The 25,403-nt window shown below is 45.2% G+C and overlaps 1 protein-coding gene across 4 annotated transcripts in view; it reads right to left on the bottom strand.

Annotated features, from left to right (window-relative positions):
• Positions 1-22,644: 22,644 nt before the first annotated feature.
• The window catches only part of GFRA1 (GDNF family receptor alpha 1), a 202,932-nt gene continuing 200,173 nt past the window's right edge, over positions 22,645-25,403 (bottom strand). For all 4 annotated transcript variants that reach the window (XM_077877512.1, XM_077877510.1, XM_077877513.1 and 1 more), the window contains one exon: positions 22,645-24,715. In XM_077877512.1, the coding sequence (XP_077733638.1) occupies positions 24,560-24,715 (156 nt within the window). In that variant the 3' untranslated portion in view covers positions 22,645-24,559. The remainder of the gene's footprint in view (positions 24,716-25,403) is intronic.

The raw sequence follows: 25,403 nt of genomic DNA, 5'->3' as shown, positions 1-25,403 counted from the left end.
TTCTATAAACATAATAATTTTATGTTCTGTCTCTGATAATTTCAGTATCTGAAGTCATTCTTACCGATGTTTTGTCCTTGCCAATTCTTACTTTTGTTTTCTCATTTCCTTGTGTGCTCAGCAAATGAGTTGCTCATTTTCCTTGGAACTTACTATGTGGAAATTCTATGTGGAAATAAAGAATTATCTGTGGGATGAAAGTGAGTTTCTCCAGGGAGGATTCATTTAGCTTCTGCTACATGCCTGTGATGGCTGCTAATCTAGGACCACTTAAATTGTTGGTTTGAAGGTTTTCAGACTCTAGGCCGTAATGATTCTGGCTGAAATCCTGAGTGAGGGCCAGCTTGTCAGTATAGATTCTCAGGGGCTCTTTCCCTCCTTCCCTCTGTTCCAAGGTTCCAAAGAGGTAACATTTCTAGTAGTCCCGTTGGTGGTAAGGAGTTAGTGTAGTTATTTTAATACACCTTTACACTTAAAGTTAACTCATGGGATCTGGTTTGATTAATTAGGGTCTTCTAGTCAATGCCCTCCCAGGTGGACCCTGCCCTTTGTCTTTGGTATCTGTGAAGTGGTAAAAATCTAAGCTCAATATATCTGGTTTTGCAAATGTCCCCAGGGTGATAGCTATTTAATTTGCTCCTTAACTCCTAGGTATATACTTTGTTTTTGTTTTTTACTTTCATGCTTCTTTTCTTGCCAGTTCATCAATGCACTTTAGAAGATGTTTACTTTTTTTTTCTTTTTGCCAGCATTTTTAGCTATTTTCAGTGGAAAAATTGGTAAAGGTACCTAGGTTGTTATTTTGCTGGCAGTAATTATTGAGTTACCCTTTTTTTTTCTTTCCCTAGTTACAGATCAATTAGTTTATTGGGCATGCCATCTAAAATTATGCCTGTTCTATCCACAATATGCAACTAGCCTAAAATTTTTAGGTCAGTGTTTTACAGGAGTTGCAGATGGAGAAATAAACTAGGAGCACTGTTAGATTGCTGTTTACAGACCTTTGCTTTGCCTTTGACTCTCTGGCTGGAACCAATTATAGAGCGACATGTGTGAACTTAATGTAGTGCCGGGTTATTGAGGCTTGCCCAGAACATGCACCGGGATACCACTGAGCAAATCACTGTCTCAGCACAAATGGTTACTGGGATGATCAGTTAATAATTTCCAGCATCAAGGAAACCATTTTTGGCATCCACATCTTTTTTTACTTGTTCCTCAGTGATTGGATGCCACTTTTGAATAACTTGAAGTATGCCCACCTGCAATGAAAAATAGAAAACTATTCCAGGGAGAGAGTTTGCTCTTACAGTCTGGGAATGGCCAGTAGCAACAATAATAATGATCAAGCATGAGGATGACGACAAGTAGTGCTTACTCTGTGCCATTCACCATATCTGGGACCTACCTAGAATAACCAATCCAGATAATCTCACCTAATTAATTTCATGATCAATTGGCCCTGCTATTTAATTATTGCTAGAATCAAAACTGATTAAGAACTCTTGTATAGTTAATAAACCAGCTCAGCAGCTCCCCTTGTTCACTCATCTTGGCATTAATTTTGGTAACTAGCTTATATAGGTGGAAACATCCACACTGCATTCCTTGGATCTTTCAATGGGGCATTTTTATGGATGAGGCAGGTGTTTTGTTTTCCTACTGCAAAAACATTCAAAGATAAAACTATTACAGAAATGCCCTATGTTGTAAAATTTGGAGGCATCAATCCCTATTTGTCTGTACTAGATGTTTCAGCATATGCTCCACAGAAAATCTTGGTTCTGTCTGCAGGTACAACTTTGATCACCTCTGAGTGGGAGTGGAGTGTGGTCTCTTCTTCTGTGTCCAGAACCTTGATGTCTAGTACCTCTATTCTATCAGTGATTCTCAAAACTTTTTGTGAGAAACACTCTCAAACCAACCAAAACATTTGACAAGTACATTACAAATAACATTCTGTCCTCAAGGACTTGAGAGTGAGCTGCAGATGGATACCTCATTGCCCCCAGATATTTTTTGGTGTATTTCCTACATATAAGGACATTATTCCACATGTTTATGTTGACATAGAATAAAACACAACCAAAAAACCCCCAAGAACTTAGCATTGCTGTATCACTACCATCTAATCCTCATACTTGATTCAAATTTCATGAGTCATCTTTTATAGAAAAAGATACAGTTCAGGATCACATGTTACATTTCTATTGTTCTATCTTTTGATGTCTTTTTCCTTAGTCTTTCCTAAAATCTTATGACTATGACATTTTTAAAGTTATAAGTCAGATATTTTGTAGACTGTGTCTTCATTGGGGTTTATCTGATGTTTCCTAATGATTTGTAGTTATGCATCTTTGGCAGGAATGTCACAGAAGTGCCATAGGTTCTTCCTATCCCTCCTATCAGATGACAACCCAATGTGGACTCATCCCATTTCTGATGATGTTAACTTTAATTGTTAGATTAAAGAAGTATCTATGAAACTTCTTCACTATAATGTTACTTTCTCAACCACTTAAATTAATAAGTATTTTATGGGAGGTTCTTGAGACCATGTAAATAACCCATTCCTCATCAAACTTTCAATTCATTCATTTAGCTATATCAATATTGACCCATGGCTTCCTATTTTATTCCAATTTATGTATTTTGATATCCAAAATTTCTGAGGGGTGACCAATAATTTCCCCTTCATCTGATATATCTCCATCATTCTTTGAGTATTTCCTTGCTTTCTGACACAAGATAGTCCAGGCTTATCTCATCCATAGTCCTAGAATCAGCTCTTCATCTAAGAAGCCCTGCTTTGTTTTAGTGGGGAATGGTGCTTAAAATCAAGATCTGGCTAGGGTGTATGTTCACTGCTATTGGGACATCCCTGTTCCCAGGCCTGCTAATGGACAGAGAAAGGGATTGTATGTATGCACAGATACACACCTCTTACATCTGTTTATTTCAGTATCTATATGTTGAAAACCATGAGCTTACACAATGCTTCCAGTTCTAATTCAATACCACAAAACTCATTCTAATGTTCTTCCTTTCCCCGTTTGTAATTCTAACAGTAAGAAACATGACTCTTATTATTCTTAATATAGCGATTAATTTGACCAGTAACTTATAGGTAAACAGTCTCCTGTCCCTACCACCCACTGCACCTCCCAGCATGGCCTCCTTCTTTTTCTGCCAATGCATCAGTACCCTTGCTGTGGTGCCCTGGCATATGAAAGTCCTCCAGTGAGGTTGCCCTACTCATCCTGCTTAGGCTCTGAACCCCCAGTGCAGACTGATCTTCTGTGCAGAAGCCCTCCACATGGGTTCTGCTTCCCCATGTCAGACTGCACCCCCCAACCACCTATATTAGGGTTTATTCCTGTACCTTCCTCACTTCTCTTGAGCACTGGCTTCCATCTTGGGCCACGTTTGCACATGATTCAGGTGCTAAAGCCTGTGCTGGGTGTCCTTTCTTCCTCCTTGGGCATCCAATACCGTGCACAAAGCCACATTCCAGTATGGATGGCCTCCTTACTCCTATTCCTATTGGTCTCTGGCACCTGGCCCATGTCCTGCATCACTGTGGCTCTCCCCACCTCACTGGTGTGGTCACCTACCTAGCTCTGTCCCATCTAATATCTTTTACACCAAACTGTTGGGGAAGAGGATTGAGAATTTAAAAACTTTTATAGCCACAGATTCCTTTCTTCAAATGCAATCTTCCATGGACCATCACCATCAATCCATAAAACAGACTCACATGAAATTTTTTATATCTATATAATTATTTTAACTTAAATGTTCAGCATACTTTTTATAAAGTTTATACATAAAAACAATGAGATTATTTTAAAAAGTTAAACTCTTCATTTTGAAATCATTTTAGATTTGTAGAAGAATCACAAAGATAGTATGTAGAGAAGTACACCTATCACCCAGTTCTTCTGTTAACATCTTATATAATGATGGTAAATTCTTCAAAGCTATGAAGTTAATATTCTTACAATACAATTAATTAAACTGCAAACTTGATTTAGATTTCTCCAGATTTTCTACTCCAGGATTCAGAGTACCACATTGTATTTGGTCATCATATCTTCCTAGTCTGTAAGGTTGTTTTCATGAATCCAAAACTAAAATTACCAGTTCTGGGGGAGAATTGAAGAAATACCTATCTCCCCACCTAATCTGTACCTATATTAATTTGTGTTCATGTGGGTTTAAAAATGTCTTGAATCGCATGGATAAGTGGATACAATTGGCCTTCTCAGGACATTTCTCAATCAAACCAGTATAGCAAGATTTCATTTTCAGGACTATAGTAGAACACATCAACTCAGCAGCACAACTCATCAATTCAATACTTTCCAAAATGTTAAAATTTGTTACACAATACATTTGTTTATAGGTGGTTTGATTACATATTTATGATATTTAAAATACATTAAGAGTAAAATTTTAAATAAACATTTGCAGAACCCTGGAGGCAACCTTCAGGACCTTAGGGTCTGGCCACCACAGTTTATGATACCCAAAAATTTGGATTGACTCAGACATCAGTGCGGAAGGGTCCTGGACCTAACTGTGGCCTCCTGGAATTGCCTTTTCTAAGCCGTGTGTTAGGGTGGTGCCTTTGGGCTATGTCTCTCTGTGTCAGTCATGATTGACCGATTATGGTCAAATTGATGAGGACATTGATCCTTGTTGCATCACAGAGAATCATCTTTTTGAGGCACTCCAGGGCAAATGCTTTTGTTGGTGGTTTCAGGGATGGTGGTGCTCCTATGTTTCTTTTGATCTCATGAGTGCTGTCAGCCGGTGCCACTGTAATTAGTGCTCCTTTCTCTACTATTGTCAACTTTAGGACCCAGTTGGGAGAGTGACACAGACTTGAATGGCATGCGTGCTGCATCCCCGCTTTGTTTCCTGTTGCCTCTTCTTTTCTCACTGACTTCACATTTTTATCCGACTAAATTGTGTGTAAGCTGCCAAGGTTCCTTGTAGAACCAAGCAAGCATGAAGTGAATGAATAAGGAAGGAAGGAAGACAGTAGGTTGTTAAGTAGGAGAGGAAAGTAGCCAAAAGAGAATTCAGCAACTTCTGAATGCATGTGCTGGGCTGGAGCAATCTATTTAGGGCCTTTCTTTCAAACGTTGTTCAGCGATTCTTTTTTTTTTTTTTTTAAGTTTATTTATTTATAAGAGAAAGTGAGCACAAGAGTGAGTGAGGGCAGAGGGCAAAGCTGATTCCCCGCTGAGCAGGGAGCCGGACTTGGGGCTCGATCCCAGGACCCTGAGATCATGACCTAAATGGAATGCAGAGGTTTGACTGACTGAACTCCCTAGGGCGCCCCTAAGCGCCCCTTGTTCAGTGACTCATGTTGGTGGCAATAACCTCCTAGGGTGTCTTTATCATAGCTGGTAAGTTAATAGGTTAATGTACATTTTTAAGGTAGAGTTTGCTGTTCTTTTCATTGTATGAACGAACTGCTCCATGTTGAAGATTTAAAATTGATATTAAAGGAGAGAGAAATTGCCCAAAGTCCTGACCACCCTCCCCCCTCCAAAAAGAATTGTTAATATTGTGCCACTCATAGAGACTTCTGGAGTGATCAACCCCACAGAGGCTATGCAGTTGAGAGTCACACAGAGTCTCGTTGTGAGAAAGGAGGATCTCCCTGGGCCTCACTGGTACGTCCAAGCTCCAAACACTAAAGATACCGATCTGCGACCATGTGTCCTGGGTGTGCACAGGGCCCCTGTCTCCACCTCAGCCCCGCCTTCGCCTGCCTGCTGCTTCCCCCTGCTTCCCCACTTTCAGATGTTTCCAGGTCAGGATGCTGATTTCTGAAAAGGTTATTCCCTTCAAAGCAGCCCTGTGGTGATGGGGTAGGAGAGGGGATCCCAGCTCTGCCACCTGCTGTTTGTGTGACCACGGAATAACATGACCTTTCGAGGCCAGTCTGTAAAGTGAGGCTCCTTGCACCAATCTTGGTTTCCTCTTATTTAGAGGAAATTTCTCTAGAAGCACTTAGCTGCATTCTTGGTTCATAGTTAATGCTCAGCAAAAAATTAGCTTTTGACTCTCATTTTTATCATTTAAAGTGATGCCAGTGGCCATTCTAGCAGAGTCCACAGGTGGTGACTTCTTACGCACTCGAACTAAAGTTTTCTGTGACCTGAGCCGGAGAGGAGTAACCATCACATCACTGTCTTCCCTGGAATCTAGGCAGTGGGCCATGTCGGCCCTCCTCTCCTTGCAAATATGTTTCCTTGGAGCTATTTGCAGATTACAACCTCATTATTTTTGTTTCCATGTTGGCACTGTTTTGTCTGCAAGTCACTTCTCAGTTTTGCCTCCTGTGTGGGTAAAGATTGAAGAAAACTTAATGAAGTAAAGACCAGATGACACAGTCTTGCCAAGAATAAAGGAAATGACCCCATTTGTAAGGGAACACAGGCGGCAGCATTTGCCAGCTGGGGTTTGGTTCTCACACTGTTCTTGGCAAACCCAGATGGGCTTTCAGATGGGCATCTGAGGGGCCGGGATCCTGTGGCCCTGGTTGTGAGGTCTGAGACTTGTCAGTGAAGAACTCCCCAGAAAATTCTTGGGACTCCCGGCTTCATGATGACATATGCAATGGTTAAGGGGAAAGAAGTGTTTCCTAGACAAGTGATCCAGCATGATAAGATATTTGGAAGAAATTAGAGAGAGAGAGAGACAAACCATGAGAGACTCCTAACTCTGGGAAACAAAAGGTTGCAGAAGGGGAGGTGGGTGAGGGGATGGAGTAACTGGGTAATGGGCACCAAGGAGGGCACTTGATGGGATGAGCACTGGGTGTTATACTCTATGTTGGCAAATTGAATTTAAATTTTAAAAATGTAAAAAAAAAAAAAAAAGGTATTTGGTGTTCATAGGAAATGCCTTGTGCCTTTTCGATCAGATTTTGTATCCCTTCCCTGGACTTCGGTTTTCTGGGTACTCTTCATCATTCTTGCGTTTAGACAGCCTGCCTGTCCTTGCAGGAGGGGTGACTCCAAGCAGGGCAGGCTTTGAGGAGTGCCTGAGTGGTCCAGCTGTGCTGTAAATTAGCATAACTGGCAGGTCCCATCTGTCCAGTTTACACTGTGGAACTGATGCTGCCCTATCTTTTGTTGTTCAATTCTTAAGATGGTTTCAGTCTTAACCATGTCATCATAGGTAGACAGGAAAGAACATGAGCTTTGGAGTCCCACTTCCCAAAATGTTCACTTAGAAGATGCTTTAATGGGCTTCAATCCTGCCTTCCTCATGAGCTGTCCTGAGGCGTGGATACCTGCAGCGCTGGGCTGGTGTCTGGTGGATGCTGCATGAGGGTAGCTGAGATCCTTAGGGAGGTACTTGAACTCAGTGAGCTTTTCTATCCAGTGTGCCGTGCAGCAGTAAGCACGTTCCAGAGCTGGAGACAAGTGTTCACCATCCTGCAAACTCAACTGGTTGGCTGAGTTGCCTTTTAGAGGAACCACTGGCCACTTCCACCTCCAGATGTACTTTTCCACCATGGCTCTTTGGCAGCAGGTTAAATACCTGGTCCCATTGCTGGAAGCATCTCTGAGCCTACACTTCTATTCCCTGCCCCTTTCTCTACTTGGTTTCCCCAAGCCGGGGATTTTCTTTTTTCTTTCTTTTTCTTTTTAAAGATTTTTATTTTTATTTATTTATTTATTTATTTATTTATTTATTTATTTATTTATTCATTCATTCATTCATTCATTCATTCATTCATTCATGAGAGACCCAGAGAGAGAGGCAGAGACATAGGCAGAGGGAGAAGCAGGCTCCCTGCGGGGAGCCCGATGCGGGACTCCATCCCTGGACCCTGGGATCATGACCTGAGGCAAACGCAGCCACTCAACCACTGAGCCACCCAAGTGCCCAAGCTGGAGATTTTCTAACATTTTGTTGTATGACAGCATTCCCCAGTAGCCAATATGAAAAAGAGACTAGGGAGTGTAGAGTGAGAAGGTCACAGGATGAGGAACCCAGCCTACCCCCTCACCTCAGCATTGACCCTGGGACTCACACCAAAATCTCCAGCACTCCAGGGAGCAGTTTGAAAGCCACTGCCCTGGATACCTGAAACAACCTTCTGTGGGGCTCTGCTGGCCTTGCCCTGAACCCCCACTGCGCGCTGCTGTCACTGGGAGAGATCTTGCTCTTCCCCGGCCACAGTGTGTTCAGTCACTGCCCGCTGCCTGCCTTGGAGCCCACGTCTCAGCCCCGCATTGCTGGCCCTGTGACTGTGGGCGAGTCACTTGCTCTCTGCGCCCTAGTCTCTGTATTGTTGGTTCACAGCCTGGCCACATACAGAGAGGGCAAGAAGTTCCCAAAGAAGATGCAGGCTATTCCAGACAGGTAGGTGGTGCACATACAAGCCTTGCCTTGGGCAGCCACAAGGCAAGTGTTTCTCCACACCTGCCTGCCAGGTCTTTGAAGTTTATGTAGAGGTTTTAACTGGCTTCAGACCATGCTCTGTCCAGCTGGTCTCAATACTACATCACTATCTCAAGGCTGTCTCCTCGGGGCAGCTTCTGGGAATGAGGAAGGCAGCTGGAGTGCACATTCCAACGACAGGGCAGGAAGTGCGACCCTCCTCTTGCCCGGGTCCAGCTCATGAGTCAACCAGCGGTCATGCCTTCTCCATGACTTGTCCCAACACACATCTGTAAAATGGGGTTGTGGCGAGGTCAGGTCCCATTGTGCCTGTAAAATCTTCAGCTCAGTGCCTGGCACATTATAAGTCAATGTTCAGGGAATCCTATTTCAGAACTACTGAACCAACATCTCTGGGGGAAGGACCCAGGAATCTGCATTTTGATAGAATCTTCAGTGCATGCCCTGCAGAGAACCCCAGATGTGGTTGTTAAATCCTTGCCTCTGGTTCTATCCTAGGCTCACAGGACTTCTCTCAGCCTTGAGACAGTAATCCTCTTGTTTCATTTCTATCAATCTATCTGCATCAATATTTAATTTCGAAAGCCTCCTCTGCCCCATGCTGTCATACAATCAGCCCCATGCCAGAGATATTGACTTCAACCCAAAAAATTCTTGCAAAGTTATTTGTCCTCTGATTTCAGTTGAGTTGTTATTTTGGGGACATCGGGTCTTTTTGAGCGGCCCGGTCCCACTGTGCAACAGTTCACTAATAACAACAAAGGCTCTGCATTTTTCATCCATTTATCTTCATGGTGAAGGCTTATTTTGGTTCCATGGAGGCAACTAATTAATTACTTAATGTTCTTTTGTATTTTTACCAACATTAGGCCAAATTTACGTCGTAGAACAAGCCATCCATACAGTATGTGTCATAATTACTGTTTTGCAATTTCACACCAGCAAAAATTTATTAAAACTTCACGACTCATTAATAGTAAGTGATCATAATCGCTTAATAGAAAAGGAAACTGTGCTAATGATGGCAGCCTTGATTAACGTATTTGACCTTAAGTCATGAAGTCAAGTGAAATTAATATCACTGAATGTTGAACATAAGGTTTTTTACAGTGCACATCATTTCAATCATCATAAAAGGCAAATAAACTAGTTTTGAGTTTGACTAGATTTGAAAGCCTTTTAACGCTTCACAACAAATTAAGGGAACGTTAATGAACTCCTATACAATGACAATTAAGTGACAAAATGTGAGTAGATGCAGAAACGGCTCTTCTGTAGCAAGTGCTGGAGGAATGCCGTCCAACCGGCTGGGTAAATGTGCAGACACCTCACTGGGGGAGCAGCCTGTCTCCGAACAATTTAGTGTGTGGTAGGAAGGGACTCAGCTGTCCGTTGAAGGCCTTACTCTTCCCTAACCAGACAAATGGGTGGGGGGGTCTATGAGACATTATAACCCTGAAGAATTTTAAGCTTATTTGTAAGGACTAGCTGTCCCTTTGGATGCCATTGACTCTTCTATGGGGCCCACTTGCAGATCTGATGAAACAGCCTCCCTAGAGGGAATGAGGTCTCTCCTGCCCCCTCCCTGTGAAGTCTGCATTCTTCAGGGCTTGGGTAGAGGGAGGAAAGAAAAGTATAAATTTCCATGGGGGCAAGTTTCTTTGTTTCCCAAAGATTGTGTCCCTCACATGGCAGGCCTGCGGGGAATTTGCGGAGGGAGGAGGGACAGAGCCTGGGGGAAACTCAGTTCACCCAATCTTTCAGAAGCAAGTGGTGTGTGCTCACATCCCCACCATGCGCCAGGTCTGGGTCCCACTTTTGATGGCCATTCTTTACATGGCAGCGGCTGTTGCCAACACAGGAACCGAGAGCAGCCTCCTGAGCTGGGTTCTATTACTTACACCCTTTGACAGTTGGGGAATTGGAGGTCTGGAGAGGTCACGAGACTTCATCCCCTTCATCCCTAGAGTATCTACTCTTTGCCATCCACTGGGGATACCAAGGGAGTCTGTCCTCCCTTTTTGGGGGGTGGAGGTGTAAAGCCTTGCTGGGTGGGGGAGGCTCATGCACAGGGGGCTAAGGGACAGGGCAAGGTCACACATGAGCAGAGGAGCGAGTGAGGTGAGCTGGAGAGCCATGGGCGCCCCGAAGAGGAGGACCGGCCGTAAGCTGGGCTGACTTGGAAAGGCTTCCAGCGGGTGCGCGGTGGCAGGTGCGCGGAGGGGGTGGAGAAGGCAGCGTAGGTCTGCTTGCTTGTGCAGGGAGGAAGTAGGACCGAAGGTCGGGGAGCAGCCTGGAGTCAGAGCCTGGTGACAGCGGAGTGCAGGGGACTCTTTTGGAGGGGGGAGGCCTGAGGCAGGTGACAGCTGGCGGCGGGCGGGTAGCGGGACCAGAGGGGAAGGGAGGTTGCCGGGAAGGTGGCCCCCCTGGCTCAGGGGACGCAGGCAGGGGAAGTGGGGGCTGCTGGCGGGCTCGCAGGCTCCCACGCGGGACGAGAGAACGCTGGGTCCTTCCCACTCCACCCTCTTGGAACCTCGGCTCCCTCCTGGGCATCCTGCCGCACAGGGGCCCGGCTCACCTGCCTGCCTGCGCCCGGCCTGGGCCCTCTGCTTGGTCACCTTCCACTTCCAGGCACCGACCTGCCCGGTCAGTTGTGCCCCCCAAGGCTTCCGCTGGTGTCCGCACAGTCTAAGCACCCGGAGCCTGCCCCCCACCCCCCTTGCATGGGCCGTGTCCTTGCCCTAAGCCTTCCTTGGGCCTCTTTGCCCTCCATGTGCTAGAGGGTTCCCCCTGCCTACGACATCTACAGGGTCCCCACCGCCCTCCAGCCTCCCGGCTCTCTCCCCGGTGGCCCCTCCACCCTTGCCCGCTGGACCGATTTTTCTCTTTCCAATGCACCATCCCCTCCTTCCCCACCTCGGGCCTCCACACCCCGGTTCCCACCTCTCTCCCCACTGCTGGTGCTTTCTCAAGGCTTAGGCTTTTTTTTTTTTTTTTAAGATTCTATTTATTTATTCATGAGAGACACACACACATAGAGAGAGAGAGAGAGAGAGAGGCAGAGACACAGACAGGGGGAGAAGCAGGCTCCATGCAGGGAGCCCGATATGGGACTGCATCCCTCCCCAGGACCAGGCCCTGAGCCAAAGACAGGCGCTCAACCACTGAGCCACCCAGGTTTCCCAAGGCTTAGGCTTTATACCCGAGGATGCCTCCTGGGAGACACTTCCTCTGCTCTCCCTGATTAAAGCTGCTCCCTGCTCCCTTTCTTCGCAGCACCCCATTTATTCCACAGTAATAGCACCCTGCCTTTCCTTAGTCCTTAGCTATATGCCCACACGGCAAGCCCCTCACCTGAACCAGCTCACCTAATCCTCAGAATCACCCGGTGAGGTTGGTGTCCTTATCATCTTTATTTTACAGACAAGGAAACTGAGAGCACTTGTCGCCCGAGAGCACTTGTCACTGTCGCATCGTATTTGTTTACCTTCACAAATGCTCCCGGCTTACTGTGGGAGCTCAGCGAGCCTCCCCGGGCAGGGGATCTGTGTGCCACATTCGCAGGCAAAGTCGGCCGTCAGAACTCATTAAAATGTCGCCAACGATGATCGCCTAAGGGACAATTCTGTTTCACTGTCACTAAATCCCGAATTAAGAAAAAAAATCCATCACATACTTTAGTTCTTCACACTACAAGAGGATTACCTATTTAAAATCTCAGGTTTCCTTAAAGATCTAATCCCTCTGTGCCTTTGAAAAAGGGTGCGATTGGCAGGAAGCCTCTTCGGGAGGCATGGGGTTGCAGGCCAGCACTCAAGTGACATGACACAGACCTTCCAGTCAGGCTGCCCAGGTTCGGGGTTTGGATCCTGAGGTTCCCCTCTGATCTGTGGGGCTTTGCCAAGTCTCTTTCCTCATCGGCAAAACTGGAAGAACAGCACCTGCCTGGAGGCTGCGGTGAAGATTCAGTGATGCTCAATGTTACACAGAGGAAGGAATGAGGGGCCCTGGGGAGGCACGCATTTGCTCCTGGAAATGAGAAAAGGCAAGAAGCAAGCAAAGACCACATGAGAAATGGACTTGATGACAGGGGCTGTGGGAAGATCTGGAGGCCCCAGGTGTCACCTGGGTGAGTTGCGTTTTGGGGGCTCTGTGCTAATTCCACGGGTGAGGCAAAGCTGAATGCGGTGGCTCCCCGCAGGGCAGGCAAGGTCAGCTTACCCAGCACCCAGAGGTCACTGGGTCTGCCAGAGGGCGGCCGGCACCTCCCTCGGTGCCCCTGTCCCCATACCTTGGTTTGCTACCTGGAAGCATTTTCCTGTCCAGGGAGAAAGCCAGCATCCCATGCCTGCGCTCCATTTGTTTGCCCACCACGGCTGAGGCTTATGGGCAAGGGAACAGCACGTAGCCAGGTCACTTGGCAGCCTGGTGCTGAGTCCCTGAGGTTGGCTATCCCCTAAACACAGAAGGGGTTATCCAAAGAACACTTAATACCCTGTAAAAAAAAAAAATGCCTTGAAAAACTTGGTGGAATAGAAAAGAGTCTCAGTATTCAACATTCAACTCCACATCTCACATTAGATGTGCTCAGCAAAAGCTGATGGTCACTTAAAATAGTTTGCAATTCCTGGGTGAGTGGAAAGGAAGCTGAAGGAGAAAATCACATCATGGGGGGGGGGCGGCAAGGGGGTTGGGGGTGAGGACTACAGGGGCTCCCCTACTGCTTACCGGATGAAAGCCTTTCCGGGTCTGCCCTTCTGCATCCATAAAATGGGGAGAATCAACTCCTCCACTGGAGGGTCTGTGAAGGTGCTCTGCAAACTGAGAAGGCTTCTAAGTTAAGGAGATGGTATCTGAGTACCTAGTGGAACCTTTAGGGATGGAAACATTCCAGAAAAACAAAAACAAACAAGCTTTGTGTCAGAGTGTGGTCGCTTTCCTGTGCTGACATTGGGTCCTCGTGGACGGCAGGTGGTGTCCGGGATTCATTTTCCAATGCACTGAGAAGGGAAGCAAACATGAATGAGAGACGTGTCTGGTAGGAATGACCCTTTTCTTATTGTCCGTTGCACATTTTCTGTTCCATCCGGGTACGATTTTCTGAAGACCCCTTCCTGAAGCTGGAATGCAATCCTTGCAAATTAAGGGACAGAGCCCACGTTCCATCATCAGTAGATGCCCCAGTCTGCAGTTAAGACCACAACACCTGCTTTCAGGCATTTATAGAAGCCCCGAGACAGGGCCTGCCTCCGCCATACATTCTCCCTCCCCGTGTTCATGTTTTCTCGGTGTGGGAAGAGTGGGAGAGGGCAAGGCAGGGCCCAGGGCCTAAGTGATTTTGCCGAGCCAGCCACCCTGCCAGGGAGATCCAACTCCTTCTCCAGCACCTCCCCACCCAGTGGCAATGGGTGGGGAGCTCCAGCTCCAGCCTTCTCCAGCTCCCATCGTCTGCTGTCATGGTTCTAAAGACAGTAGCAGCCCAGGGAGTGATGGTGGGGGATCTGAATAGGGTGACTTGGCACCCCCGAAGCTGGAGCTGGGCCAAGCACTTCCAAAGTTGTACAAGAACAGGCCAGCTATGTTTTTCTGGGCACAGTCTGTGGGTAAATTAGATCTTTAAAACACTTAGGCAGGCTTTTGTCACTTGGTGTTAACTGTGTACCTTGCAACTACTTTAATTGGTTTCGTGTCTAGAATGAGGGACTGAAATGGAAGTGTGACTCTCTGGGGAGCAGTCCTGGCACTCAGATGGCTTGTCATATTTCTTTTTAAATCTGCTGTTCTTTTCCTTAAGGTGAGGGAGGTACTCTAATTATCTTTTGAAGACAAGCTCATGCCGCAGTCTGTCAGTTTGGGCTGCTCTCATAACATGCCCCAAGTGTGGGTGGCAGGAAATGAAATCGGGATGTGGGGTGCACCTGTGAGTTTTTCTGCTCAAAAGCCAGGAGACATTCCCACCCACAAGGCGTGAGGGCAGACAATAGTTTAAATGGGCACTGGCATTGGAAAACTAAATCCCAGTCCCACTCTACCTCCAACGGCTGTGTGACTTTGCACTAGTCACTTGCTATCTCTGAGCCTCCATCTCTTCAGTTGCAAAATTAGATTTATTCCATCTTGGAGCAGTTGTGAGGCCTGAATGAGATCACATGCCCAGAGCCCATCCATCCTGGTGCTGGGGGGAGGGATGCATGATGAGTGCTCAATAACCAACAGCATTTATTACTGGGCCATGATTATCCTGAGCCTTCTGTGGGCACAAGCCAATCCTGGACAGTCCTGTCACCACAAGAGCTGACCCAGCCTCCCTTTGCCCTGGATGAGCCCTGTCTACATAGGTAACTCACCCTGTGTCACTGACCACAAAGTGAGGAATTAGTAAAAACCCTCCAGGACACACCATAGGCACAGTGCCAGGAAGGTGCTTCTTCCCCAAATTGCAGCAATTTATCCTGAAAGAGGTTCTGTGGGGCAGACACTCACTGCCTCTCTGACTGTGTCAGGCTTTGCTGGATGAAAGAGGAAATCTGGTCCTGGGAGTGCTCTGAGCCAGAGCTGCACCTGCCTCCTTCCTCCAAAGAGCAAGGGCCAAACCTTGGCTGGATTCCAGCAGCTACAGAGTTCAACCTTCCCTTCCCTTTTATTCTTTAAAAAACAATGGGGAAAAAATGACACAAAAACATGGTAAAAACTATAGGTAGAATCCAACCAACCATCCATCCATCCATCCATCCATCCCTTATCATCTATCATCTATATATCTATCTATCTATCTATCTATCTATCTATCATCTATCTATATCAACTATCATCTACTTAATCTGTTTCTAATATGGATACAAGTAGGACCATATTTTTCTTTGTTCTTACTTTGCCTTTTCACTTAATATACCATAGGCCACTTCTAGTCTCAGCGGATATGCATCTACTTTGTATAAACGGTGGCACAGCATTCCCTTGTCTAGATGCACTAGGAGTTCTTCAGCCAGCTCGTTGCTGATGGACATTCAGATTGTTGCAAGGCCTTGGCTATTATGAATTATTCTGCAGTGGAAATCCTTTTGCATAGACCTTGGCACATTGTGTTAAGAATGCAGGGTGAATTCCTTGCAGCGGAGTTGTTGGCTCAAAGGGGATACGGATTTTAAATTATGATACACATTGTCAAATGGCTTTCTAAAAAAGATCATCCCTATTTAAATAGCCACCCAAGGTATTCTTCCCTTTATCTTTTAAACATGGTGAATTCTTTGCCTAGCAGCCTGGATGGGACTCTTCACGAGGATAAAAGCAGTCGGTGTGGCCAGCAATGCCAGTTTATGTGACTTTTATGGATACTCTGCTCATATCTTTCACATCACTGTGTTTCTGTTTATGCTTTATTTATATCACCAAACACAAGCAGCCTTGTATCTTGTTTCTGTCACAGTTTTTATTCACTTTCTTGGCATTTCTCTCAGGGTTTTATTAGTCATCTCTTGTTCCAGCTCCTAAAATTTCTATCACCTGCATCCTGGGGATGTGGTTGTATTCAGAAGGTGATTAGAATCCTTAGGGACTTGGGAAAGGAAACTGATGTCCCCAGGGGACTGTTCCCTCCCCATTTCTGCTATGATCCAGGGAACTCAGAGTCCTGCCCTTCTCAGGGGCCTGCCCCATGTGCTGACATGACGAGGTTCATTTCTCTGTGAATGAACTCGTGGATTTCTGCTCAGGCAGCCTGAGGATCCCAAAGCCAGGGGAGATGTTGGGATCTGGGTTTTTGTCACATCTCTAAAACACCAGACTCAAATCCAAATGCTCATAAACTTTTAATCCAAACTGTGAAGCCTGCTAGAAACCATTCTAAACTTGGTCATTGGAAAGCAGGCCCAGGAGACAAAGGAATAGGAAAACCCAATTGAATGAAAAGATCACAAAATTGGGTCCTGCAGGACCTCCACTGAAACACAGGCTTCTGTCCTGTAAGAGGCAAGGTCTTCTTGCTACGTAGTGGACTGCAAGTTGTAGATGGAAGCAGATGACATTGATGAGGTTAATTACTGTGTTTTGTGCTTTAGTATTTTGTCTTAAAAAGTCCTGGTGGCAATAAAGGTGCCAGAGATTAGAACCTCCCCAGGGAAGCTGAGGAGTCATATTTTGAGCAACTACAATCATGATGTTAATGCCCAGGGATAAAATCCAGGTTCATGCAGTGTAAAGTAACTTTTCCTTGCCAGGCACTGAGCTAGGTCCTGGAAATACAAAAAATGACCTACTCTGTCTCTACTTTTTATCAAAATACTTACTATTTATAAGCTTACACAAATAACTCAACACATGAGTGTTGAACACTGTGTCAACAGCTCACATACGCATCCCAAAAGGAACCAGGGTCTGTATAGGGCCACGGTGTCTTGGGGGTGGTTTCTACTGGCATCTAGTAGCTCAGGGCCAGGGATGCTGCTAAATATTCCACAATGGACAGGACCAGACACCATCCCCCACAACAAAGAATTATCCTAGAAGGATCTGTGTCAATGACATCCAGTCCTCAGGAGTCTTATCTCCTCCACTGTCAGAAACCCTCCCATATCTTGATACTGGGGATCTCCATGCCTTTGCAGATTTCAAGATCATTTTCCAAAGACTTAAGATAAAAGGAAAAGACACCACAATTGTAGTTTTGTTTTTTTTCTTAAAAAAAAGAAAACAATGTTTATTAGGGTATTCCGGGGTGGAGGATGGCCGAACAGACTACGTACGTACATTCTGTAGTGCTTGAGCAGTATGTTAACAGAAAATTCGAACATCACAAAACCACTTCCAAAGTCCAAAGAGCAAAACTTGTACTTCTATATGTAGGTGTTCTTCCGTGGGTGGTGGTGGTAAAGCAGGCTGCACACAGCGGAGTGAGGGACGGTGTGGGGATGGCCCAGGAGAATGCACAGGTTCTCCCGCCCATCTGCAGGAAAGCAGATTCACAAGGTGATGAGATACGTGTATTTCTTACGAGGGGAGACTCAGGAAACACACAGTATAATATGGAGACCAGGAGGGAAGTCGCTCACCTGTATCCTCTCCTGACTTTAGGCTTCAATGAAGCTCGCTACACCCCTCACCTCAGCTCTGACGAGGTTGGTTGTCTGACCCCCTCACCTGGGACAGAAGTCTAAAACCCTCCTAAAAACCAGAATTCTTATTCTATTCAACCTGGATTGTTAATCTACATGAAACAGAAGGAACAGAAATTGAGACATACCCTCAGGTTAAGAGTAAAAATGCAATACCATCTAAAAGAATACAACCCAAAAGCCCACATCCTGAATCTCACACTGCTTCTCAGCAGGAGGCGGATTAAACAAGAGAAAATAATTTCAATATCTAAGGGATAATAATGCACAAGAGAGGAGAAAACTCTTTAAAGGAAACTCTTTGGTGGAAAGCCTTCCCTCTCCTCCCTTGGGGGACAAAAAGAGAGAGAGGAAAAAAATAGATAATTAGAAGAAATAGAAGGCCCTGGATTTTGGGTTTCTGAAACCATTTCTTCAACCCTCTGAGGACAATCAGCTATTTCTGAATCCAGAAGTCTCATTACTAGAAGACTGCAGCCAAATAAGGCAGGGCAGTGTGTAAGCTGGTTCTCCAGTTCCCATTCTCTCTTTTTCCCACATTTCAGAAATGCTTTCGGCTGAAGCTAAAAACTAAAAAGCCAGATTCCAGATCAAGCACGCTTCACACACCAGGAAGATAAAGCCAGATCACACAACCCTGGAGAAGCTGTGACACGGAGAGAGGAGGGGAGCTTTTGTGATGGAGCCACGGGGGCCAGTGTGCTGAGAAGGCCTACAACACCTTCCCCTGCACCTGTGACAGATGTCCTGCCTGGCCCCAATGACAGGTGACAGACCTCTGCCCACTCCTAAGAGCCTTGTGCTTCTTCCACCCAGGGCATCACCTGAGTTTTCCAATTCTTCATCCTACTTTTCTTTAGTCTTATTATCTGGGTTGTATTCGCTGGCAGAAGGGGTCACTGTGTACTTTGAAAGTTTTGCTGTTTTGAATGAACACTTCCGGTGATCTGCTTTCTCCTGCTAAAGCAGTCTGATGTCTCCTTTCCCACCTGCGCTGTGGCTGGTACCCAACAGCTGGGACAGTTGCACTGGCATGGCCACCTGGCCACGCTCACAGCCCTCTGAGGCCTCAAAGGGTGGACCCACTTGGTTCTCCGGGGCAGCCTGTCAGGCTTCAGCTGAGGGTGGCTATGTCTGCCTTCCCCATAGTGCTTGAGCTGGGCGTCCTGCTGTATGTCTGCCTATTGACTGGGACTTAACTGCCTCGTAGAGACTGAGTCGGGAAAGTGGCTTCTTGGACTACTTGTAAAGAGAACTTAGATTCTCTGAAGGATGTTAAAGTGAAGGATTTTGTCATCCCGAAAAGATGGGGTCGGAAGGCCTCGTATTCTCAAGTTACCCGTGGAGGAGCTTCAGTCCTAAATGACGGTTCACTCAACTAGAGTAGATGTTCAATAAATGTGCTGATTTGAAGACGACCTAGGTTGCTTCTCAGGGTGCTGGCAAAGGCCTGGGCTTGGTCCGGGAGTGGTGGAGTGGTCCACCTTTCTGGCCAGCATCCTGCACTTAAGCAGTTTAAAATATCAACTCACTCCATGGCTAATTTCCCCTGAAATCAGTTTACCCCATTTGGAGTCCTGTCCTGTCTGGGACTGGCTGGTTGTGCTCAGCCTGTCCTGGGGCCCAATGCTAAATTTCCATCTCTCAGAGGAAATACAGTTGGCAGATTTAAAGCTGCTTTAATTCTAATGCTTTGTTTGACAATCCCTTCTGGGTCACTCTCCATAACCTCAGGACACCTCTACTGTTGTGTACAAGAGCTCAGTGCCGGCAAGACAATGCAGGTAGACCAGTTCTTGCTACCGTATTACAAAACAGAGTCTTTCAGTGCCCCAGAGTTTTTCATTCACCCAACATTGTCTAAATATCTACCATGGAGCATGCTTTCCCTTAGGGGAGGCTGGGGGAGCGGGAAGAGATGTCCAAATGAAAGAAGGGACTGATGGTCTCTGGTCATTTTATTTTCTATAAAGTGCCAAGTGGGGAGTGGTAAGAAAACCCGACGTGGGACAAAGAAAAGAAAATCAGAGAAAACCTTTTACTGATGCTGGTGCTGGGCTTGGCAGCTGCCCTGGAGCAAAAATAAACTCCTCATGGCAGTGGGACAAGACGCTGATATTGGCACCTGCCAGAGGCAGACAGCCCAAGTCGCAGCTGTGCTGGTCAAATGAGCCTGGAGACCTTAGGGGGCGAGGACCTCAATGACTGGTAGCAGGCTGCGGTTCTCTGCAGGCAGTTTATTGAAACGGGGTTTGTATGCCTCCCCACCCCTTTGGGCTGGATCTCAGAACAATCAGAAGTGCAGGTGGCGCATCCCGCTGAACAACCCCAGGCTATCTCCAGGAGGGGGGTGAGGAGAAGCTCATCAGAGAGCCCCGGAGCAACAAAAGGATGCCTGGTGAGGATGAGCAGACAAGATGATCCCAAGGCTAAGAAGAGGGAGCTCAGAGGAGGGAGGATTGGATGGGGAACTTCCTACTTGGGGGATTAACATCACCTTCAGATTGCCTGACTCTGGAGAGAGGCTTCTCTGTCTTCAAAAAGCCAGGGTTCCTGGCAGAACAAGAATTAATCTGAGTAGAACTAAATTTAGAATGATTAGAATGAAAAATCGGCGGGAAGGGACCCTGTTAAACACTTGAGTGATAAAGAACACGAATGGGGACTCTGGCACCGATAATCTAATGAAAGAGAACGGAGTGAACCCATGTCTTAAGACAACTCTCCCTGTGAAATGAAATGTCCCACTAAACTCACCCCAGGATGCAGGCAGTGCCCAAACCCCCAGATTTAAAGCCTCTGCCATGAGCATGTGTTCAGATGTATAGTCCTCTAGAATCCTAGACAACAGACTTAGAACAAATGGCCACTTGAGAAGAAAAGCTGTTGTCAAAGTCAAGAAGTGTCAGATATATACATGAGATGCTTATCTTAGGGATAAGAGCAAAACATAGCTTCTAAGGGTTTCCAACTGAATTCTCAGCTGTTTTACAATTTTAGAATTTCTAAAAAAAAAAAAAAATTATTCCTCTGTTGTCCAGATATTAGCTCTGGCTTACTTTCCATAAAGGCACTGCTGTCTCATTCAAGGGACTCTGGCTATTTTGTGAGGTCAAGGCTCCTACGTGGATCAGGAAGGAATGCCAGCAGACCATGTGACCCATTTACCCATGGCACCTGGCCTCGTATTGCTCCTGGGTTTTGCTTTATCTCTCCAGACTCCTAGAGTCCAGTGCAGACCAGTCTTTCGGTCATGCCAAGACCCAGGCCCTTGGTCATTCATGCCCATCTGCTGCCACTGCTTTGTAGTCTTTCTTGAAAAGATAGGTCTCACGTGGTCTCCTCTGCTTTATCGAAGAGCAGAAGCAACAGAGATCACAGGGGGTATGCATCCAGGAGAACAAGACCAGCGTCCAAAGGGTATTAGAAAATGGAAGCTCATTTAAGCAGCCCCTCTCTGGTCTACCGTTTATTGACTCAAGTAAGTCATGAGTTGTCTGACTACATGAATAAAAACTTATTTTCCAAACGATGGCTCCTCCAAGGCCACTATTCTGTCAATAGTAAGAACAGAAATACACTTTTGCCAGATTTGAAGGAAAGAATTTGCTAATTATACAAACTCCCACTGCTCTTACATCTCTTTTCCCAACAAGCACTTTACAGGGACTGAAAAATGCTTCTGCTCGCCTCCCTTCCTAGTTCGGCAGATGGAGTCTCAGGAGTGTCTAGTTTAGAGTTCAAAGGGACAGGTGGGCGAGAGGATGCAGTTGGAGAGGACCCATCCCTGGAACATATGCATGTCAGAACAGTCTTCATATAGACCCAATCAAAGGCCACAGCAGCTCTGGAGAAAACTTGTCCCAGGTTTGGTTAACTCAAAGGTGGCTTCTAAGACATTTTTTACGACAGAATAAGAAATTGTTCAATAATTTATTTTTTTTTAAATGAAAACCACACTCTTATTGTACTCTGGATACAGATCGCTATACCTAATAAAAAATAATCTGTGTAATTCTCAACTTATACTCTAGGGTCTTGAAGAAATCAGATACAGAAAAATAAACATGGAAATGGCATTATGAATCCTTTTCTTTATTGTGCGCTTCTTCCTCCATGTGCTCTATTAAAAAGATACTCCAACATATTATTGGTCAAAGATATTCAACATCAAAGTGGAATCAATGTGCTTCCAATCAGTTTGGCAATACTGTCCCTTTTCTTCATTCTCTCAAATAAGCAGGGCACAACTAGACTTGATGTGGGAGTCATGGTCTACCTGGATACAAGTTACTGTTTTTGTTTGGTCAAAATCAGCTACAATGAGATAACTTCTGCAAGAGGCCCAAACCCCAGCAGAAGGCCCTTGCATCTGGTACCCCAAATGCAGGAACTGAGAGATAGGAAGCAATCATTTTTGCTATCAGCCCTACTGCACAAGTAAGTTAAAGGTTTAAGTCACTTGCCTGCTTTAGTGTCCTGGGGCAAATGATGGTGTTTTGGGTTCACTGTGTTAAACTGAGAATCACACTGAATGGCAGAAACACTTGGCTTGGCATGAATCTGTAAGAGCCTCTCTAACGTGTTGTCATTGAACATCCTTCCCCCTGTTTATTTAATCAGTAATTTATTTTCAAATTTAGAATTTGGTAACTCTAATATGCTTCTATCTGTAAAGAAAAATGAGATCTTTGTTGCTGATAGATGAGGCTTTCCAAAATTTAATTTATGTGTTGCACATCCCCGAGTTCTTCACCAAAGGCTACCTTGTTAGCTCTGATAACTCCTATTTCCTCTTTGGTCATCTGAAGCTAATTACAGCCGCTGTTTACTGCAGAAGGAATCAATAGCTTTCTACAGTAGATCACGTAGAATCAGACCCATATGCAATTAGTTCAGTGTAGATACACAGAGATACCTTAATCAAAACAAAATATGCTCTGTAAGAGATATGCTTTCATAGATGACTGGAATTCCAAATATTTCGACACATTTAATGTGTTTATTCAAAGTAAGAGTCTTTAGGAAACCTTTCACTAATCAAATTTGTTTGATGAATTTTCCTTGAAAACATTTTGAACTGAAAAAACTCGGTACGTAGTATTATACATTTATGTTTATTAACATTTGGATATAAATGTACTTCAAACACCAATAGAGCTAAAAGACTATGCCTTTATCTTGGGTTGAATAGATTTCCCACCCCAGTGGTTTGATTAATTCTTACAAGGCAAACATCAGCGGGCAAAGGGGGTCAGTATGAACTGTGCACCTTGGATTTCTCCTCCAGCCCCTCTACTGATGTGGGGAGATTAATGCTCCCAGCACTCTATTCAGGTGGATTCTCCTCTTCTCTACTCAGTGTTGGAGAAGCATGGCTCCTAGCACTCGATCATTGTAGATTCTGAATGTCACCATCAACCAGACTTCAAAAGTGCACTTCAGGACGAGAATGATGGGAGATGATGAGCAGTGAACAAGCCAGATGCCTTGTTTCCAAAGTCCTGTTCTGTTCTGTGTATCTCTGCCAGCCAACTCATCTCTATAGACCTATGGTTGGTCCTCTTGATCCAGTAGCCTTTCTTTCCACAGTCTGTCATGGAGGACACATAACAAGATGCAAGTAGATTCCTGATGACCTTCAAACCAAATCACTCTCAACAGTGACCAGGTCATCATCGTTGAGAGTCAAGACAACCCTTAGGAAAAGAACTGTACCCTAGCACAGATCTGCTTCAGAATAGAGGGCAGCATGTTCCTGTCCTCCAGCCCAGTCAAACCTGCCTTTATCAAGCAACATGAAAACCAAGGTACTAGATTGTGTCAATTGGCACAGGTGCCATCAGATGTTGCAGGGCATTTACAAGTGGCCATCAGTTTCCTCACGGGTATGCACTCTTGCATTTCAAGAAATGATAAAAGACAACACTTGGCTGCTCTGTTTCCTCTTGCCTGTCCACAGTAACGTGATGCAGAGCTTTCTGCTAAAGCATGAGGCTCCTCGGAGTCTGCTTTTGAAAAGCTGTCTTCGTGAAGTTAATATTGGAGCTAACACTACTTACGAGAGGAAAACGAGCTCCATGTATTTTGTATTAAATCATCAGTAAAAAAATGAAGACAATATCATTACTTTCAAAATATAGAAAGCCAATAGTTGAAATCATTTAGTAGTAAAATTTTTTTTTCTACATATAACCTCATACGTGTAAAGAGTATTAGAATGACATGTCAGCTATATTTGACTCTTGTTAGTTAAAGGGCTTCTCACTCAGGTAAGGCTTAGGAGAGTGTCATTCAGTAATCAAGGTACTGCGAAGTTTCATGCACACTCGTCCCCTCTATTCTGATTCAAAGACAGACACTAACATTTTGATGTGACAGGTGTCTTTTGTTTGGTACGAGAGTGTAGAACTGTTTACAGTACACAAACAGTGTGGAAAATGCTAGTGCATATAGAAAGGTGAGCACTGGTGCAAGCTTGTCTGCACAAAGTCCACCAAGATCCTCTTGATGAGAATCTTTGCTTTGTGACAAAATAAGCTTGCACCCATGTTAGGCTAAAGTGATGTCATCAGAAACCAAGGCCATTACATGAGATACGGGAGATTCTTTAGAAATACAAAGTCCTTCTTTAGCTAATAAAGGCCAGAGTTAAAGTGTTAAAATCATCAACATCATCATCATGTCAAACATAGGCCCAGTTTGTTTTACAGCCGAATTTACGAACTTCCCCTTTGCAATACAGCATGCCCCAAAGCCTTTTCAATATGGAATGTAGCACTGCATAAGGTATCCCATAGAAGCCCTAAGGATCACAAGAAGATCTCTTAAAAAAAAAAAAAAAGAAAAAAAAGAAAAAAGAAAAAGAAGAAACAAAAAGTTCCAGTTGGATCAAACTTTTTGCAGTGTCTCAAATGAGCTCCTAAAACTGGAATTTCAGATATACAAGAGGACAGGAAACAGATAGCTTGGTTTTTGTCTTTTTACATGTCCATATTGTTTTTTCAATGCAGCTACAATGTTTCTGCCAAAGATAAAGATAATAAGGTGGACAGGGCGGTTACCACCAGAACCAGCAGTGGGCTCAGACCGCAGCTTGGAGGAGCAGCCATTGATTTTGTGGTTATGTGGCTGGAAGGACCAGAGAGACCGTTCTTTTCATAATCACGCTGTAAGAGAGAATATTTTCATTGTCACCCACATGTATTCCTCCTATCCCAGTGTATTTTAACCTTACTCTTTCTCTCTCCCACCCTCACCTCCAACTAGCTGTACCACTCACCAAAGCTGACCCTTCAAGATATTACCATGGAGATTTTCATTCACTGACTTGTAGTTTTATGGAAAGGAATCATGAATCTGGGTGAGAACCGGATATAATACACTTATATACTTTATGATAAACTGGCCAACACCTGCTTCGCACTCCTCCACTATGGATTATTGAAATCCACTTTGCGTCTTCCTTCATGCCTACCTTCCAGATCTCCCCACAGCTAGGGCAACATGGAATGCCTCTCCTTCTGATACTGACTTAGGAGGAAGCCCACTGTCCCTCACCATCACTGAAGAAGGGCAGGAAGATTCATCTCAGGAAATTGGTCCAGGCAAGTATCAGTTCATGCAGAGATGAGCCACAAATCGCATTGAGACCAGCAGGGCAGTCAGCAACTTTTATCTCCATTTGCCCCTTCAACTCTAGATTTTCTAGACAAAGAAGCCTGCCCCACTTATCAGCTGGAGATTCCACACCAGAACTCCGACTTTCAGACTTCCAGTTGGCACAGCTATCCTTCGCTAGATGGGTGACTCTATCCCCACCACAGCACTCCCTCAGCCTCATAATGCCAAACCCAC

Source organism: Canis aureus, chromosome 29 (assembly GCF_053574225.1).
Source record: "Canis aureus isolate CA01 chromosome 29, VMU_Caureus_v.1.0, whole genome shotgun sequence".
Taxonomy (NCBI): domain Eukaryota; kingdom Metazoa; phylum Chordata; class Mammalia; order Carnivora; family Canidae; genus Canis; species Canis aureus.
Note: the sequence above shows the minus strand (reverse complement) of the source record. Positions and strands in the feature narration are given on the sequence as shown.